At 36.9% G+C, this 19,176-nt stretch overlaps 1 protein-coding gene across 2 annotated transcripts; it reads left to right on the top strand.

Annotated features, from left to right (window-relative positions):
* Positions 1–3,665: 3,665 nt before the first annotated feature.
* Positions 3,666–18,986, top strand: LOC142106794 (uncharacterized). 2 transcript variants are annotated; one of them, XM_075189806.1, is made up of 5 exons: positions 3,666–3,781; positions 5,545–6,078; positions 14,388–14,468; positions 17,270–17,335; positions 18,854–18,986. In XM_075189806.1, exons 1-4 carry the CDS (start codon positions 3,744–3,746, stop codon positions 17,331–17,333), a joined length of 717 nt encoding a protein of 238 aa, XP_075045907.1. In that variant the 5' UTR covers positions 3,666–3,743; the 3' UTR covers positions 17,334–17,335; positions 18,854–18,986. The 2 variants fall into 2 exon arrangements, with proteins under 2 accessions (XP_075045907.1, XP_075045916.1); XM_075189815.1 differs by lacking the exon at positions 14,388–14,468.
* Positions 18,987–19,176: the final 190 nt, after the last annotated feature.

Here is a 19,176-nt window from a genome sequence, read left to right as displayed (position 1 = left end):
GTGATGTAAGTTGAATGAAATAGAGAAGTATAGAACTACTATAGTTAGTGTCCACTCTCCGGGTATACGTAATTAACAAACATCTTAAATAAAGCATCACACCTTATTGTCTCACGGTAATGTATATGTAAACTTACAGGTCATCTAAATGTAATCTGCATCTATAGGTAATGTAGAGGCAATTAATTGTATCTGTGATATAACTAATTAAAACACTTTCATTACACAAATGACAATAATAGTATTCAGTGTAGCAAGCATGCTAAGAGTCTGATCTGGAGGCTAATATACTAAGATGGACCCAATCTGGTGATCATACAAAGCAGACTGGCTGACTAGATGACATCTTCTTCATCTGGTAGTGTGCTGAACAGGACTCTCTCACATTCAAATTTGTAAAGTTGTTTGCATTCTACTTCATTTACTTGGCATACAGTCCCAAATAGGTACATATTTTGGATGTGACAATGGATTGAGATCCAAAAGGTTTATTTGGGACTGATTCTTACAGGTCACAGCCTGATACAACTACCTACCAGCAGATTATAGTTTTCAACCCAAATATCTTTAAAAGAGTGGTATGGTATACCACTCTTTTAAAGATATGGGGGTAAATGTATCAAAGTGCAATTTTGCAACTCTAGCGATTTTCTCGGGAGAGTTGAAACTCGCCGATGTATGAAGCTGAGATTTCATGCAAAATCGCCAGAGTTCTGCTTCTGTCAAAATCGCTATTTGCAAAATCGCCAGAGATCAAATTCCCGACTGTTTGCCACTGCAGCTATACAACTCTCAAATAAATGAAGCTGCGAGTTAGCAAACTCAGGAGAGTTTGCATAAAAACACGCCAGATACAACACGCTGCTTGATAGCAGCGTGTTGTAGAAACACATCACTCTTACACTTCCAAAATGTCCAGGCTTGGATAATATCTTCTTCACTTCGCCCAGAAGGGGCCCCTTGTTGATTGAAGTCTTCTTTGCTTAGGCCAGGAGAGCCCTATATTTGTACATCCCGAATCTTTAATCTTGATTGCAGAAAAATAAAAAAAGTGTGGACCCGACGCTAACACCTCCTACCTTGTAGGAGGTCCGGTACGCAATGAACTTACGTTCATTGCGCAAGCTCTAACTACTGTATTATGTGATCTTCCCACGCTAGTGGGGGAATCACCTAATACTGTATATAGAGCTTACGCAAGTAACGTAGCTCATTGTGCATGCGCAACGCTACTTGCGTAAGCTATAATACTGTAAAAACTGGGCGAAGTGAAGAAGATATTATCCAAGCCTGGACATTTTGGACGTATAATTATTATGGGACTGGGGCAAGCACGGACCTTTTGAAGAAGAAAGAAGACATCTTTGGTGAGTATTTGGGGTATTTTTATTTTTAATAAATAGATGTGGTTTAAATGAGGGTGGTTAGTGTGTTTATTGTGGGTTTTTTATTTTTAATAAATGTTTGTGGTGTTTACTAGGGTGCTGTTGTTTATTTAACTTTTTTTGTGGAACTAAAGGTCCCAGCAAGCCAGGGATGTCAGGGCATGTTGGCACTTATGGTTCTCCAAGTGCCAACATGCCCTGGCTGCCGTGGGTATGCTGGTGCTTGTAGTTATACAAACAGCAGCATGGCCACACTGTTTTTGGCAACCTGGCTGGGACTTGTAGTTCCACAAAACAAAATGGCGTCTGTTTATTTTTTTCAATCTTTATCGCCGTATTACCATACTACCCACAGCCCAGTGGTAGTAGGAAGAGCCCTAGTGCTATCAGCACTGGGCTGGTTCTTTCTAGGGGGGGGGGGGCGCTCGTTTTTTTCGGCGGACCCCACTCCCTAGGGTATCCAGCCCAGCGCTGAACAGTCTAGGGTTGGTTAGTCATTATGGCAGGGGAACCCCTGCTGTGTGTCCCACTGCTATAGTGCCGCCAACCCTGGCTGGTTTGCCTAGTGCTGGTAAAGTGAAAATCAGGGGGACCCCACGCAAAATTTTTCCCCGATTTTCATGGGACCAGCACTAGTCAGGCAGCACTAGGGTTAAGCATGAATAGAGGGGGGACCCCACGCTTTTTTTTTTTTCACTTTGATCTATTCTTTACAGTTTTTACAGCTGCCAGGTCAGTGTAACAGTGATGGATGTGTTTACAACTCACTGTTACAACACAGGAGAGTTTGCCAAACACAGGAGAGTTAGCTAAACTCGGGAGTGTTTACATCGCACAAAATCGCCAGAGATGACCAGCGATTTTGAACTTCAGTGTCAAAATCGCAGCTTGATACATTTCAGGTTTTTTTTTAAAAACTCGTGGGTAAACACCCGCGATTTGCCGCGATTTAAACACTCTGGCAATCTCGCACTTTGATACATTTACCCCATGATGTGGTATGGTATATTGGTTCAATAATGATTAGTGTAATGAAAGTGATATTATATCACAGGCGCAATTCATTGCCTCTACAATATCTATGTATACAGGTTACATTTAGACAACCACCCTATTCCGGCTCACTTCGACCACTGTATGAGACTATAAGGTGTAGCACATTGTTTAAGACTTTTGTTAATTAAGTGATGTGACCCCTGATGAAAGTACAGGGTGCAATGTCTGTAAATTTATGGACAAAATAAATAAATCTTTTATAAAAAAAAAAAAAATAATATAAAATAAATCATCGTATTACATGTAATTTAACTTTTATTGTGCTGTGGTAGTCATTTAATTGACTCTGTAAATGCCAACACAGTTTAGAACGGCAAAAAAATTGCAATTACCATAACAGCGACAAGTTGAAAAAATACTTACTTACCATATAACACACAGGCAGTCTTTCCGGCAGCCTGAATCCCCTCCACATGTAATATGTGACTGGAAGAAATATGTACAGTGAGAAAGGACGTCACTTGGAATGGTCAGACTAAAAACGTCACTTTTAAAGCGCAAGATTGTACGCAGATTTTATTAGATTTATATGCATCTATTTGGTGTTAAATGAGCGCTTTCTGACTCTATTTGTTTTTTCATGTATATATTTATATTTGAATTCCGCTTCCATTTTTCTCTGTATTTCTAAATTTGCATTTCACATTTTGGGTTTTTGTAGTCTACAAATAGAACTGGCGCCAATTCATTCTGCTCTCTTGCGTGGTAGGGTAGTAATTAGTGAGAAGTACAGTCAGGAAAAAAATGATAAAGGGAATTCTACATTGAAAATTGTTGGCCAGATACACCTATTACTGTCGAGTCCCCTGGCCAATAGTTATGACAGGAATTTACATATTCTTTAAATCATTATTAATTTTTGGTGTTACATTTATATTAGGGGTATATAATAATAATGGGAGCTTATTATTCAATTTTGGAGCAACGAATGATCCAAAACTAATTAATGTCTAAAATTCCTTTTAGGTTAAATGTGGGGCAATTAATGGAAATGAGGAAGCTTATTTAGCCAGGCATCAAACTAATATATTGCCACAATGTCCCTCATTTGAAATTTGGAATATTTGGAGTTTTATTTTATAATAACATGTGTTTTTCACCCTGAGGTACAAAACCTGCTGCTCTCCAGAGCACTGCATCACTACCATAGTGATGTCACAGAACACATTACCTCACATCACTGTTTATAACTAGTTGTTACAGTTTATGTTGGCAAAACATTGAACAGACCAAGAGAAAAAGACGGAGCTTATTTTGTCTATCAGGAGGTAATGGAAATTCTCTTTAACAAGCTGACAAGGGATGAGCAATCGGAACAAACGCAAATGCACATCTACTAAGTAGGTTGACTGTTTTGTTTGTTGTAACTTTGTTTTTCTTTCAATGCATAAGATTAAAAACATTGAATGTGATTCTTGCCAAAATAATTTTATTATCCATATTATTGTATATAATATAATAAATGCCGTGAGAGTACTTTATTTATTAATATAATATAAACTATTATAGTACTTTTTTTCATTAAAGAAAATGTACAGTAGAAGACACTTGATTGCTATTGAGGGTAAATCTGAGATCTTAGCTGATAAACAATGTAGATAAAAATACTATTTGAAACATTAACTAAAATTTGAATAGGAACATAGTTGAAGATATTGATGGCACTAAGGTAAGCACTAATGGGAAACGTTGGGTGACCTGACATCATTATGAATTTTGAAAAGTTCAGAGACAACAATTCTTTGGTCTTGTCTTATACTGCTAATGGGATATACTATACATTTTCCATTTTCAGGTCTGCTGAGAGGTACAGTGAATAAACGCCAAGGCAACATAAAAACTTAACTGCACTCAATACAATAAATATTAGCGAGACAAATTATGTAATTTGAATTTGGTTGAAACAAAAAACCTCATTCCCTCCATTTCCAGCTCATACATTATGCCAAATGGGGCACCGGCAGTGATGTTTATACACTTTATTTCAGAATTGCCCCCGCAAATACCAGCAGGATATACACAATATAACAACACAGTGTTCTTCCTTGTATAACATACCAGCACAGTGATCCTGTGCAAAGTCCTCCCATCTGATGACCAGTATAGCAGACTTACACAACTATAGTTCACACAAAAATATGTATACATAAAGGGAAGGATAAAAATAAGATGAAAGTTTAATATGAAACATGTAATACATGCTATTTGAGCTATTTCGACTTTCAGAACATAAGACAAGTCACCACTGACTTGGGGGAAAGTATTATTTAATGATTGAGGGTCAAAGTTAATTTATAATTAACTTATGGGTTCAATTTTCCTGTAAAACAGCAGCTTAGTAAATCTGGTTGCTTGCACTTTGATCACGTTAAAAATCAGGAGGGCGAATTGTACAATTGTGGCTTGTTAAACTGCGGTTTTCAGCCTTTTCGCGGTTCGGCCTATATCCAGCAGTTTTTCAAATCACTGAAAAAAACACAGAAAACTGTCGGTTTCCTCAAACCGCCCTTTAGTATATCTAGCTCCAAGACTTTATTACATGTGTCATTATCATATATTTGAATGTTTTTATTACATGAAAATGCTGAGAAATGCATCTAGAAATGCACTTTAACGTATAAGCTGTGTGAGATGCAAAAGGGTGTCCTCTTGAAAGTATTAGCCAGAGCCTGGTTTCCACAACATCTAAGGACATGTAAAATGGTGTCCTGATCAAAGTAAAGGCTGAGGCCTGGTTTACACACCTTTAAGGACATGTGAAATAATGCCCAGTTGAAAATATAGACTATGCCAAAATACGATAGTCACTATGGTATTTTACAAGGATACAGAAAAAATAAATACATGCAAAATTTTGCACCACCAAGATGCTACTCCTTTAACAAACAAACTTCATTTGCTTCACATAAGCTCATTTGCACAAAAATAGGCATTAACTCATTTATTTTGCTCTGAGAACAGTTTTGCACTGTCAAACAAAACACTTATCAAACTAATGCTTTTCTCACTGGATTGTAAGTGCATGAAACTGAATTTAGTAATTTCCATTGTAACGAGTTTGTACAAATATTAAAATCACATTATGCTTCATTCTATGTTTCAGACCAGTTCTTGATTATAGAAAGATATCACAGTATTCCGATCATCAGAATATAGCTAAAGTGGAATTGCAGTCATATATAGAACAGGAAAATATACTGTATGTGCAATCTGTGCAATCTGTTCTTGGAGAAATGTCTTCACCAGCAGGCAAAGATGCTGCAGGTATAAGTGACAAAGAAAGAGAAAAATGCCAAAAAGATGCTGAAAAAGCAAAAGAAATGGAGGAAAAACAGAAGGAGCAAAAAATAAAGGAAGCTGAAAAGGCTAAAGTTAAGTTGGAAAAAGAGAAGGAAAAGAAGATTAAGGAGGCTGAAAAGGCAAAAGAAAAGGAAGAAAAACTAAGGGAAAGAATGATTAAGGAGGCTGAAAAGGCAAGAGAAAAAGAGAAAAAAGAAAAAGCCAAAAGAGACAAGAAAGAAGACAAGGAGAAACAGATAGAAGCAAAAGAAGCGGCAGATGATTTCTTCAATAAATCATCAAGCACAGATGCTACCAAGATGTTCCGATTCCCTTCCTATCTTGGATCAAGCGATCAGTAATTATTAATTTATTTTATCTTATACAATGTTCTGTTAATGCTGTATTTAAAGGAGAAGGGCAATAATTTTTTTTTGTAAACATTTTTATCCCACAGTTGATTATAGTACGTCTTGGGGTAAATGTATCAAGCTGCGACTTTGCATTTACAGTGATTTTCTCAGGCGAGTTTAAACATGCCAATGTATTAAACAGCGATTTGATGTAAAATCGCCAGAATTGTGTTTCTTTCAAAATCGGCATTCTCAAAATTGCTTCAAATTGCAGTCTCTACTTTTTGCCACTCTAGCTAAACAAATCGCCAAATGTATGAATATTTCCTGATGGGGAAACCATTTAAACTACATAATTGTGACACTACAAGTGCTCATGTGCATGCTGCCACTTGTAGTGCAACAAGTATGTACTTTGAATGGTGTCCATATCAGGAAATATTAAGTGTTTTCACATCATAAAAATACAATATTTCCCCACTGGTGATGAAATATTAAGCCACTGTAATATAATAAAATAAAATAAAAATATAAAAAAATCCTTACTATGTACAAATACATTAAGGGTCAATACAGAGAACTTTCTTGGGAACTTTTTACCCCTAGGGCTGTATACAGTACACACAGTCACCCCCTATGGTTATAGGAGAGGATTTTTCACAACCAGCAAAGGAAGGGGTTCTTTACAGTAAGGGCAGTCAAGATATGGAATTCACTGCCAGGGAAGGTTGTGATGACAGATACAATTGGCATGTTTAAGAAAGGGTTAGACAATTTTTTGGTGGAAAAGGGTATCCAGGGTTATGACTGTATGAATTATAATAAATGACAGTAGTAGTGGATTCAAGGAGAAACACGACTTAAATATTTGATCACTAGGGATTTCTCGATTGAAACAGATTGGCAGTTGCTTTATCTGGATCAATTTCAAATATAAGAGAGGGATCACGGGAGATCCAAAATAGGTTGAACTTGATGGACTGGTGTCTTTTTTTAACCTCAATAACTATGTTACTATGTTACTATGTCACTATAATCATTAATTGAAATTGTTCCAATAAATTATTTATAAAAAAATTGTCCCCAGTTAGAAAATTAATAATCATTTCTGTCCCTCTACAACAAAAACATGCTTTAATTAATCTATAATTGTGCCTTCTGTTATATTAACATTGACCAGATAGCTCAAACAACATGCTTTTATTTCTGTTCAATCTCAGTCGGTGTTTCAGTTTCTATTGAAACTTGTCTGAGTTTGTGTTTGATATCTATCGAGTTTGACTACAATATGGGAGAGATAGGTGTTTAAATATCAACACAAATTGTCAGAGATTGGATTTTGGAAAGTCCAAATCGCAGGTTAATACATATGACGATTTTGCACATAAAATTGATGGCTATCTCTCGCGATTTTAAATCACTGCAAAAATATATATAATGTTTTTTCTCAGAAAAACTTCATAACCGTAGTATGTAGTATGTACAGTATATATATATATATATATATATATATATATATATACTATATGGACAAAAGTATTCGGACGCTTGACCATTACACCAACAGGGCCTGTTATGTCTTTGTATTCCTATAAATATACTTTAATATGGAATTGGCCCCTCTTTTTGCAGTGATAACAGCTTCCACTCTTCTTGGAAGGTTTTCCTCAAGATGTTGGAGTGTTTCTGTGGGAAATTGTGCCCATTCATTCTGTACAGCATTTATGAGGTCAGGCACTGATCTTGGTCGAGAAGGCCTGGCTCGCAATCTCCTTTCCAGTTCATCCCAAAGGTGTTCAATGGGGTTGAGGTCAGGGCTCTGTGCGGGCCAGTCAAGTTCTTCCACATCGAAATCATCAAACCATGTCTTTGTAGTACTTGCTTTGTGTACTGGAGCACAATTGGAATAGAAAAGGGCCTTCCTCAAACTTTTACTACAAAGTTAGAAGCATATCATTGTCCAAAATGACTTAAGTATTAAGATTGCCCTTCACTGGAGATAAGGGGCCTAGCCCAAACCCTGAAAAACAGCCCCATACCATTATCCCTCCTACGCCAAACTTCACATTTGGCATAATGCAGTCAGGCAGGTAACGTTCTCCTGGCATCTGCCAAACCCAGAATCGCCCATCTGACTGCCAAACAGAGAAGCATAATTCGTCACTCCACAGAACGCGTTTCAACTGCTCCATAGTCCAGTGTTGGTGTGATTTGCACCACTCCATCCGACGCTTGGCATTGGTTTTGCTGTTGCTCCTAAACACTTCCACTTTCTCATAATATCACTTACAGTTGACCGTGGAATATCCAGCAGGGATGAAATTTCACAAACAATCTCATTGCAAAGGTGGCATCCTATCACAGTACCACGCTTGAAGTCACTGAGCTCTTCAGAATGACCCTTTTGTATCACAAATGTTTGCCAATGGAGACTACATGGCTGGGTGCTTGATTTTATACACATTTGGCAATGGGTCTGATTGAAACACCTCAATTGAATAATTAGCAGTTGTGGCCAAATCTTTTTGTCCATATAGTGTATATATCTATCTCTATCTATCTATCTATCTATCTATCTATCTATCTATCTATCTATCTATCTATCTATCTATCTATCGATCTATATCTATATATCTATATTGACTTGTGACTTACTGCTCCTCATATAATGTACCAATATACTAGCCGGGACTCCTTGCAATTTACTAAGTCCACAATCATTCGTTTTCCGTATGACTTGTTACAATGCTCCATGGTCCTGTTGTAATGCACAGATGTAGTGGACCTCTTAACTCCTGGGGGTTTATTTACTAAACTGTGGGTTTGAAAAGTGAAGCTGTTGCCTGTAGTAACCAATCAGATTCTAGCTATCATTTATTTAGTCCATTCTACAAAATGACTGCTAGAATCTGATTGTTTGCTATAGGCAACATCTCCACTTTTTCAAACCCACAGCATAGGCAAACCGAAGGGGGGTTTCCTAGTGCCTGTAAACCCCCCCCCCCTCCAAGCCTGGGGGACTGTATAATTAAGGTGGCTGGACCCTGCTCCCTCTTCGCACGGCTCTGCTTGAAAAGGGAGAGCTGCGTGCACCTAACAGTAGTGCATGCAGCATTGCCCATGTATATTATAGGGATAGGAAGAGTTGGAGAACAGCCAAGCACTGTCTAATGTTATAGCCACGCCTCCATGCATGCTGGTCACGCCCACTGGCTGCATGGTGTGGAAACTTCCCTCTACAAAACCTGCGTTTGCCCCTGCACAGTTTAGTAAATATATACCCCCTCATGTTATACACCACTGTGATGGATCTTATTCCACTTTTCCATTTTGTTAATAAAAAAATCTCTATAGAGATGAACACAGATCCTAAATCTTTAATGATTTCAGATGGTGAGTATATAGCTGCAAATCTGCCTATTGAGTCTGATTAAATGTATTGTCCTTGGATGGAAAAGTGCATTTCCATATGTACCCTGATCATGTAATGAAAGTTTCACATACAGAAAAATTACACATATAACATGCTTATACATTTACTTATTATTATATGATGGGGCACCGGTTATACTGCACACATGTAGTACTACAAGTGCCAGCATTCACATGTAGTAATCAAATAGTATTTCTCCCTTAATATAATTATATACTCATATTGCCCCATAACATAACATAATAATACAATAACATTGCCCCCTTAATAAAATGAAAAATGTAATTTGCTCCCGTAGCCTTAATTATAAATTAATTTTGCCCCCTTAACCAATAAATAATGATTGTTCCATAATTAATAAGTCAGTGGTGCTTCCTCTTATTTGCTGAAGATAACACGCTGTTTGATCAATCTCGCCTCTCACAACCACTTTCCTTTATTTTGGTAATGTCTCTGGTGGTTTTTCTAGCGTTTTGACAAAACGCCAACTTAGTAAATCTATCAGTTTGTATATTTAGCATTTAAAAATTGGTATGGCAAATTGAAATGTGCCACTTTGTTAAACTGTGAGTTTCAAGCAATTTACTACCAGTTTTATCAGGATGTTTACTGTTCATAAATGTATTTTCTCAGTTGTGAAATAGATCTATCAGGATGTTATTGTTATGTCTGTGATACATAGAATGTATTTTAGCAGCTGCTCTAAATTGCAAACACATGTTCTAGCATGCATACATGACTATCATCACTATCAGTTGGCACTTACACCTGACCTGTATAACTGGTGCAAGTGACTGAAAAACATGTTTCTTAGAGATGCCCAAAGTTTGAATCGGATACTGAATGTGCTAAAGTTTGACACGTCTTAATAGACATTGAATACATGCATACTCCACTTCTCCTCCTCATTCCGCCCATAAAATCGTAGGCTGTTGGAAGTATCCTTTGTGTTTGAAGATAAATTGGATAGCATGAATCAGCATTTATGTTCCTTAATGAATCAAGCCCATAGTGAGCAGTTGCATTGGATTTTATGTTTTTTTTGCTCCTATTGGATTTCACAGACAGAAGACTTTGGGCTAGATTTACTAAGCTGCGGTTTTGAAAAAGTGGGGATGTTGCCTATAGCAACCAATCAGATTCTAGCTTTCATTTATTTAGTACTTTCTACAAAATGACAGCTAGAATCTGATTGGTTGTTATAGGCAACATCCCCACTTTTTCAAACCTGCAGCTTAGTAAATCTAGCCATTTGTCTTTGGATTACAATGGATCAAGAATAAAGAAAGATGATTTTCCGTTATAATAGTGGTAAATGAGGGTGTGGGAAGTGTTTTATTCAAATAGGAGCAGCTGGGAAGAGCCCCAGCCCTTTTCAGCACGTAGCTGGTAGTGTCTTGGAGGGGGCAATGCGGTTTTTTAACAGCTCCCCTTCCCTTAGAGTTACTAGCACTGCACTGATCAGCCTGGGGCTGGTTTCCATTATAACATGGGAACAAATGCTTCTGATTTCCCTCTTATAATGGGAACCAGCCCAGATCTCGGATGTGTATTCCATCACTATCACTTGAAAAGAATTTCCAAATCTTTAAGACCTTATAATATACCTGGACATAATGGTCAGCTAAAAGGTACAATGATGTTATACTATTCATCATAATCTTTAATAAGTCTTACTTTCCATATATAACAAAGAGATGTGTTTCTAACGGTTTTCAGAAACAATTGTAATTAGAGCTGAAACCCTTCCCCCATGATGTTTAGCTAGTGTACACAAAAGCACAAAAGATTTTTTTGTCCATTTGAAATATTTACTAAGCCTGAAACACACAGACACAGGTTAATCCTGAATGTGACTGCAGTCAGTGTGTTCATTTGAGTACTTGCCCATTGTAAGGCTGGTACACACTACGGAAATTTTCTCCCTATGCCTTATCAGTAGCGATTACACCAATCACTGGAAAAAAAAAGTCCTGATCAGCATGCTGATTTATGTGTACACACTATACAGGTTTTACACGATTTACCCTCAGATCTGTGCTCTTCAGCTGTCATAATCATCGGCTGAAAAGATCATGACTCGGTAAACTCTATGGACATCCTGATCATAAGTGCATACACACTGCAGGAATGGAACAACGCTGTTCCAGTGATAAACAAGATTTTTAGTTTGGTTTAAAAATCTCTTTCAACGATATGATGGGGTTTGGAACACTAATCGTTCATTGTTGCAGAGTACACACTAATGTATTATTGGGCCAACCGGTCGTTTATCGTCTGATTGACCCAATAATTGTCTGAAAACATGGTAGTGTGTACCCAGTTTTAGTGCAACTTACATTCGTCCAATAAATAACTGCACTTTATCTATGTGCCTTTATAATCCTTTTATTGAACCCATAAGTGAGGGATATGTAAAAAGTGAACAAATTAGTCAAATGGAAATAGAATACTGCACTACTGTTTTTTTTTATACATTAGCAAGCTCACATAGGGGAAGAGTTCCAACACTATTTCTGTTTATAATATGTAATGCACCTGATAGATTTCCCATTCAAACCTGATATTGTAGTACACCATTATGTCATCTTGCTATCAATAATTAAATGTTTTATCTAAAATTATTATTATTTTATAATTATAATTATATATAATATATAATTATAATAATAATATATATATATATATATATATATATATATATATATATATATATAAAACTTTATAATTATTATTATAATTATTTCCTATTTGAAATTATGTAACAATGTGATTGGATGACATGCCTCATGCAGGTGTACTTTATGATGTCATCACATGTGGCCTGGTTGGCTTCCTACTAAACTTGGGTGGACCATAAGAGGGGGGACCCCTGCTGAAGTGGAAATCAAATCCAGGTAGAAAGAATAGCTGATCACACAATAGAATGGAAACCCATAAGGTGAGGTCTCCCTGTCATAACCAGACCCATTCTGTCAGCGTGGAGCTGGAGCCCCCCTTTCAAAGACTACCAAAGGCGCTGAAAAGCACTGAGACTCTTCCTGGCACCTGTTGGCTGTAGGTACTAGTTTAAAAGTGAAAAAATAATCAAAACCCAGTACTAACAAATTTGCCAGGGGTCCCAGTATAACACTAATACATAACATATAATAAGCAAGTAAATGGTTTAAAATTTCCCCAAAATCCTTCTTTTTCTACTTTATTAAAAAATTAATTCTTCCTCTACAATGTAGTCAAAAGACAATAAAAACAAACATATTAAACAATGTGAAGTGTTCATTACGAGCAGTCAATAGTGGAGATGTTGCTCATAGCAACCAACCAGAGTCTTGCTATAATTTTCTAGAATGCATTAGATATACCTCCACTTTACCTCTTTAGAAGGTTTGATAAATCTACACCTTTGTGTGTTTCATTTACTTATTATGTATTAGTATAACAAGGGAGGGGTCTTAGTCTCAGTGGTTTTCATTGAGGGGCTGGTAATCTTTGGTTGTAGGATGATCCTTTTTTTTGGGACCCCCATAGTGACTTCAGACCGTCGCTAACCACTTTGGGTCCAGTCCATTTTATGTCAGGGGGATTGACTGATCAAGCTGGCCAAGCCTGTCTAGCCTGAAGGTGGCTTAGTAGCAGGACCCCATGCTTGTTGTCCCTCTGTTTTAGTAGAAACCAGCCCAGGCTGGCTCATTTAAAAATAAAAAATATACATGTATATATTTTGAAAAATGAAAGATACTCAGATGTTATCATTATCAACTTCTTTCCTAAGCCATTGAAACATCTTGGTCCAAGGAAGAAGATGATTATAATTACTGTTGTGAACAGATGCAGACTGGACTCATACTCACGCATAAGCGCCTATCCAATCCATATTATTTGTTGTAGGTCAAGGGCAGATGCAGATACTGGTTGATAATGATGACAGTCACCAGCAATATAAACTGCTTGTGATTGGCTGACTGTGAATGCTTCACCAATGCTGATAGGTGCTGTATTCAGTGCACGTGCATATATTATGGTTTTGTGTGCATATTTAATAAAAAAAAAATTCAGGTACGCAAGATGGGGAGTTGTTTTTCCTGTATTAGAGAGGTCCTTGAAGTAGTATTGATACCAAATAGCAAATACTTATTTTGTAAACAAAACAAATGCCTCATTTTACAGAACAGTGCAGAAAAAAAGATTGTCAGAGCAGGATAATTAGGTTTTAGGTTTACCTGTACATTATACAGAGATCATTGAGAGGGCAAAATTGTCAATCCAAATCTTGTTAATTACCCTGGCTCCCACAGTCCATGAGGGTTAGGAAGAGTTCCAGGTTTGGTAGCTTCTGGGTGGGGTATGTGCTGTTTTCTGCACCCCTAATAGGGGAGCAAGGCCTACTTACCAACCCATAACTGGTTTTCATTATATCAGGGGGACATTATGCTCATGTTCTCTGTTATAGCCCAGTGCAGGGTATGGGGATGGGAAAGGGGGGGGTCATTGACTTTTTTTTATTATTTATTACTCAGTACACTATGTATAGGAAGTGTTTTGTCTCGTTAGAAGTATAGGATGAGACATTATCTCAGCATTTGCTCTCCAAGCTGATCTTGCTTTACAGGTGAGCTCCAGAGCTGAGAGAAGAGTTGGGGTTCTGTTGGCACTGCAGATAGTGCACTAAGCAGTGTACAGTAACTGTATAAACAATGATTTTATGTTTGTGTAGCGGTTAATTGGGTATCATTATCACAGTCACACACCCATCAAGGATTTAGCAGACTATATAGATGTAGGCAAGAATATTGTGCAGAAGGGCTAGGTTACATCACTCTACTCCCCTGCTCTGTATTTCTTTCTATAGTCAGATCTAACCATCACTCTTTGACTCTTTAGGTCCGATAGATTATCTGTATACTACAGTGCAGAAGATTTGGTTGTATCACGTATCAGAAAGACCCAAGAAGCTTCCAAAAGGTAAATGAATGATACAAAAATGTGACTAAAGGTCATGGCTGTTTCTTTGTTGTATTGTTCCTATGTAAAATACAAAATGAGAATTGCATAACAATTATCATTTAACACAGTTCATATGTTGCTTTCTTTCAGTTTTCATTTGAGTAAAGTATGTATTTACTAATATATTTATTGCATATATTTTAAATGATAGTTGGGTGTTTAAATTATCTGCATATGTTTAGTTAGCATTTGCGCCAGACATACATGAGTCATACAAGTGTGTATACTCACACCCCATGGTAGCATATAAATAGCGAAGACATTGTTAATTATTATTATTATTATCTTTTAATTATAAGGCTTCACAAACGGTCTGTAGCGCCATACATAGAGCATGGGACAAAACAGAACATGGCATCATGGGCAGTACAATTAAATACAAAATCAGCTGAGAACAGGTGTTCAGGGCAAAGAGGAATAAGTGAATTCCAGAACAAAGAGAAAATGGGAAAGGGATGAAGGGAGGTGGGGAGTAAACTAAAGGAGACTGAACCTGTGCCCAGTAGTGTTAGTGCAATAAACTAGATCAAGGCAGTGATGGAAATGCAAAGGCAAGGACGAAGAGGAAAAACTAGCTGTCAAATGTCAAGGTGTAAAAATAAGGCTGGGGAGCCAAAGGCAAAGATAAACAGCAAGAGGAAGACATGAGGATTAGAGGGCCTTGCTCAAGAGAGTGTACAATCTAAATGGGAAGGGGAGACTGACAGGAGATACAACGAGGGGAGAGATGAGCAAGAGTAGGTAAAGATACAGGAGGGCAAAGCCCAGCATCCATTAAAAGTACAAGAAGATGGCAAATAAAACAGAGTGGTAGAGCCACAGCAAGGAGGATGTAATTTAGGCTAAACAGGACATATGAACAATATAGCAAACAGCTCACTTCAGCGATAAGGAATTTAATCTTTGTGGCTGAATTTCTTGATTTGTTTGGGCCCCCACAGCTGAAGAATTATTGATTCTGCTCTATGGATTATGGTTCAGGCCATCATCCCTAATTGTTCTTCTTTCTCATTCTCATCAGTATCAATGCTGATGTCAAGATCATAAACCAATATAAGATCATTCCCACTGGAAGTAGGCTCCAGCAACATTAACTTACAATGAGGCCGGCTGTAATAAGCTCTCTTTCAGACTACACACTGGAGGGTGTACGGTTTTGGTAGCCCATTGCTAGTGTCTAAGAGGTCCCTTGATGGTCTAGGTTCCTGCCTCTACTTACTTTGACCTAACAAAAGAAACAGATGTCTTGACATATGCTGTCTGGTTTTGGGAACAAAAAAAATCCATATACAAGTGGTGGATCTGTTTGACTTTTGGCCAAGCATGACAATGAGCTTATCTAGTGCATGCAGTGGTGGCTGCTTTCCTTCAATACAATCAATATCATAATCAACTTGTTCAAGTTCAACACATACATCATCATTGACATCCTCGTTATCCTCACGATCACCATCTACAACAAGCGCTAGCATACCAGGGATTTCCATCATTAATCATCCTCATAAAGATTGAGAAATTGAGGAAGTGGGTGCAAGCTTGTTCAAAGAGTCAGTCTCTGAAATGTCAGATATATAACTCATGGACACCCCTAGGCCTCCTAATAATCACATGAACGAACAATTTTTTCTTCCTTAGCCTTGGTGTTCTTCTCATTCTTTAATGTGCCTATTTTCAAGGAAGAACTGCAGAATTACAATAGCCAAAATGCCCTGGAATCAAGGACCTGCTCAGGAAAATGTAAAATTACTGTAAAAAATGTATACAATATTTGTATCTGTTACAATGTTTGGTGTTTTAATATGCAGTGGATGTCTATTCTGTCTATATTGTACAGTATTTTGTGAGACATGTTTGACATTCAGGTGCTGTCCCATCTGTTTGCAGTTTGCTAGATTGAAGGCTACGTTAATTAGGAAATACATACCCTTGGTACTCTCTTGCCCAAAACAGAGGCTATCAGAGATACTACCACTACATTAGAGGCAGTTCAGATGAAAAGAGGCTTTGACCCCTGTCAGAAATGGATTAGAGATAGCAGTGAATAATTGGCTCATCACCAAATATGTCGTTCTTCACAACTCCTTTGCCATATTTGCAAGGCAGAAATGCACAACAGAAACACCTACTATAGTCAAAATTGCAAGGCAAACACAACACTGACAGGAAAATAAAATACAAAAAAAGGATTTTGGGGGATTCCATTGTAAGAGATATACTTTTGAGAACAGACACTGAAGCAAAGCAAGAAGTGAGGTGCCTACCTGGAACTACAGCTCCAAAGAATAAAGAAAGTATGATAAAAATCATAAAGCAGCAAAGGAGGAGGAGGTAAATGTTATAGTACACCTAGGGACAAATGATCTGGTAAGTGCTAAAGTTATGGCTATAAGAAGAAAACCCTAGGATGCTTAAGGACTGTTCTTAAGTAGATGGCAACCACTGTGACCTTTTCAGAAGTAATGCCAGTATAGGTGAAGAAAGCAGAACTAAAACTTCAATTTGTTGCTGAGGAACTGGTGTGAAGAGGGAAATTTGGATACTAAGGACCAGCTGAAATACTGCTGCCCGAATGTAGGGGTAAACATCTGGCTGCAAATCTACGACCTGACTATTTTTTTGTCAGATAAAACATTTTTGTGTTCTAGTTCTATCCAACTCCCAGTCACATTCATTTAATCAAGAGTTACATTTTTTGGTATTGTTACCTAAAATAATGATTCCCTAAAATAAATGAACCGTTAATGTGTTATATATTTCAGTGGGGATGAAGACCAGAAGCTAAATGATGCAACCCAACCTGAAAGTCCTAGTCCAAAGGAATAAGGGTGAGTTTGTAACACTATTTTTACTATATTTTGCTTTTATCTTGTATAATATATTAGTGTATTAGATATGTGAATTATTACACCCTATACTGTTGATTAGTTAATACTCTCTGGGGTACATTTATCAAGCTGCAGGTTTGAAAAAGTAGATATGTTGCCTATAGCAACCAATCAGATTCTAGTTGTCATTTTGTAGTCTATACTAAATAAATGATAACTAGAATCTGATTGGTTGCTATAGGCAACCTCCACTTTTTCAAACCCAAAGCTTGATAAATTTAACTCTATGACTTTGATTGACGCAACAATCTGTTACTCATAAAATATTATGTTGCAGTGGTCTCTAAAATTTTAGTTACCTTGACTTGGTTTTAAAGCTCAAAAATTTGCAATAAGCTATCAAACTTGAGATAAACTAAAACATCCAGGATAAATTTAAGCAAGGTGAACAAGTTTAACCAGGTTTGAACATGCTCAAGCTGAAATGACGATACTGTGTAGTATGTTTCAAAATTTTCCATGAGAACAGCAAAAATGAACTTAGAGCTTTTATTTGAAATATAGTAATACCAATTAAGAAAAAATGCCATAAAAGTTTGCCATTTAAGCTTAAACAGCTTTTCATACTTTATTTTAGAATCTTTTATTTACAAACTGTGAATGCAAAGTTGAATTTAAACTTTGAATCTAAGTTAACAGCTTAGCAGTTATAAAATACAGGCTATAATGGTCAAAATAAAAATTCATTTTCCATATTTTCAAGATCAGTTTGTCCAAAAGTTCAAGGTCATTGAACTGGTTAAATAGTTTGATCATCACTAGTGTCTAATACAGGGGATTACATGTTCTAGACATGGTTTTCTGCTATCCATATAGAAAGGCATCAAGCCTCCTTTTTCATCTCATATTTTATGGCAACACCCCTAGTAACTATACCCCACCCCAAATTCCATAACTCCACAATTTGAAAATTGGCATACCTGCAAGCTATTGTGTTGTGTGAGGATTATCACCCATGAATAAAAAAGAATAGGAGGGCTTAGGTTAGATATACATTCAGTGGTCGAAGTGGGCTTGTGTACATTGGTATTCCATACCACCACTTCTGATACTGCCTTCATTGTAATGCTATCAAATTCCATTCACTTACATTTTCCATACCACCACTTCTAAATTTCCATTCCACCACTTCTAAATTTCTACTTCGACCACTAGGTACATGTTTTATTTGACAGCATTTAAAACAATGGCACTCAATGAATAATAAGCTCCTCAAGACGACTAATTAAAACCTTCCCAGACTATAGGTAAAAGCCTCTATATAATAAGAAAATTATTATGCATGCAGCTTTAAGTAATATGGTAAGAATGCCTTCAAACAGCAAAAATGTATGTTAAATGAAACATAAAATGTACTGCTAAACAAGTACTAATGTTTTTTCTAAATTATGCACTGTTTTATATAACACATTTTATGGTAATAACATAAATGTACATCTTACTTTATTTCCTCAACAGAATCACTTCTCAAATAATGAAAAAGATCCAGCTAAAAGAGAAAACAATGGACAATGTCATCTTGAAGTGATACATATTAAAATGGAGCATAACACATAGACACATAGACAAATAAACTAAGACTGTGGCACAATATATGTCTTTGCAGTTTATATATCCCTCAGGACTACTTAGAAAGTGCTGTCAAATTATATTTTTTATTAACTGTTTTATTAGCAGTGAGATCAATAGATTTCTGCTGCGACTGTCAACATCACATTTCATTTGTGCTCCCCAGAATATCTTGTGATTATCATTCTGGAGCACCTCATACAAAGTGCAGA

The sequence above is a fragment of the Mixophyes fleayi genome, chromosome 1 (genome assembly GCF_038048845.1).
Source record: "Mixophyes fleayi isolate aMixFle1 chromosome 1, aMixFle1.hap1, whole genome shotgun sequence".
NCBI lineage: Eukaryota > Metazoa > Chordata > Amphibia > Anura > Limnodynastidae > Mixophyes > Mixophyes fleayi.
This window is presented reverse-complemented; position numbering and strand designations above follow the sequence as displayed.

Excerpts from the sequence above, each read along its gene's own strand:
- LOC142106794 (XM_075189806.1), top strand. The coding sequence starts at position 3,744 with ATGAGCAATCGGAACAAACGCAAATGCACATCTACTAA. Across the intron at positions 6,079-14,387 it reads TATCTTGGATCAAGCGATCA|GTCCGATAGATTATCTGTAT; the intron begins GTAATTATTAAT and ends TTGACTCTTTAG. Across the intron at positions 14,469-17,269 it reads ACCCAAGAAGCTTCCAAAAG|TGGGGATGAAGACCAGAAGC; the intron begins GTAAATGAATGA and ends TATATATTTCAG.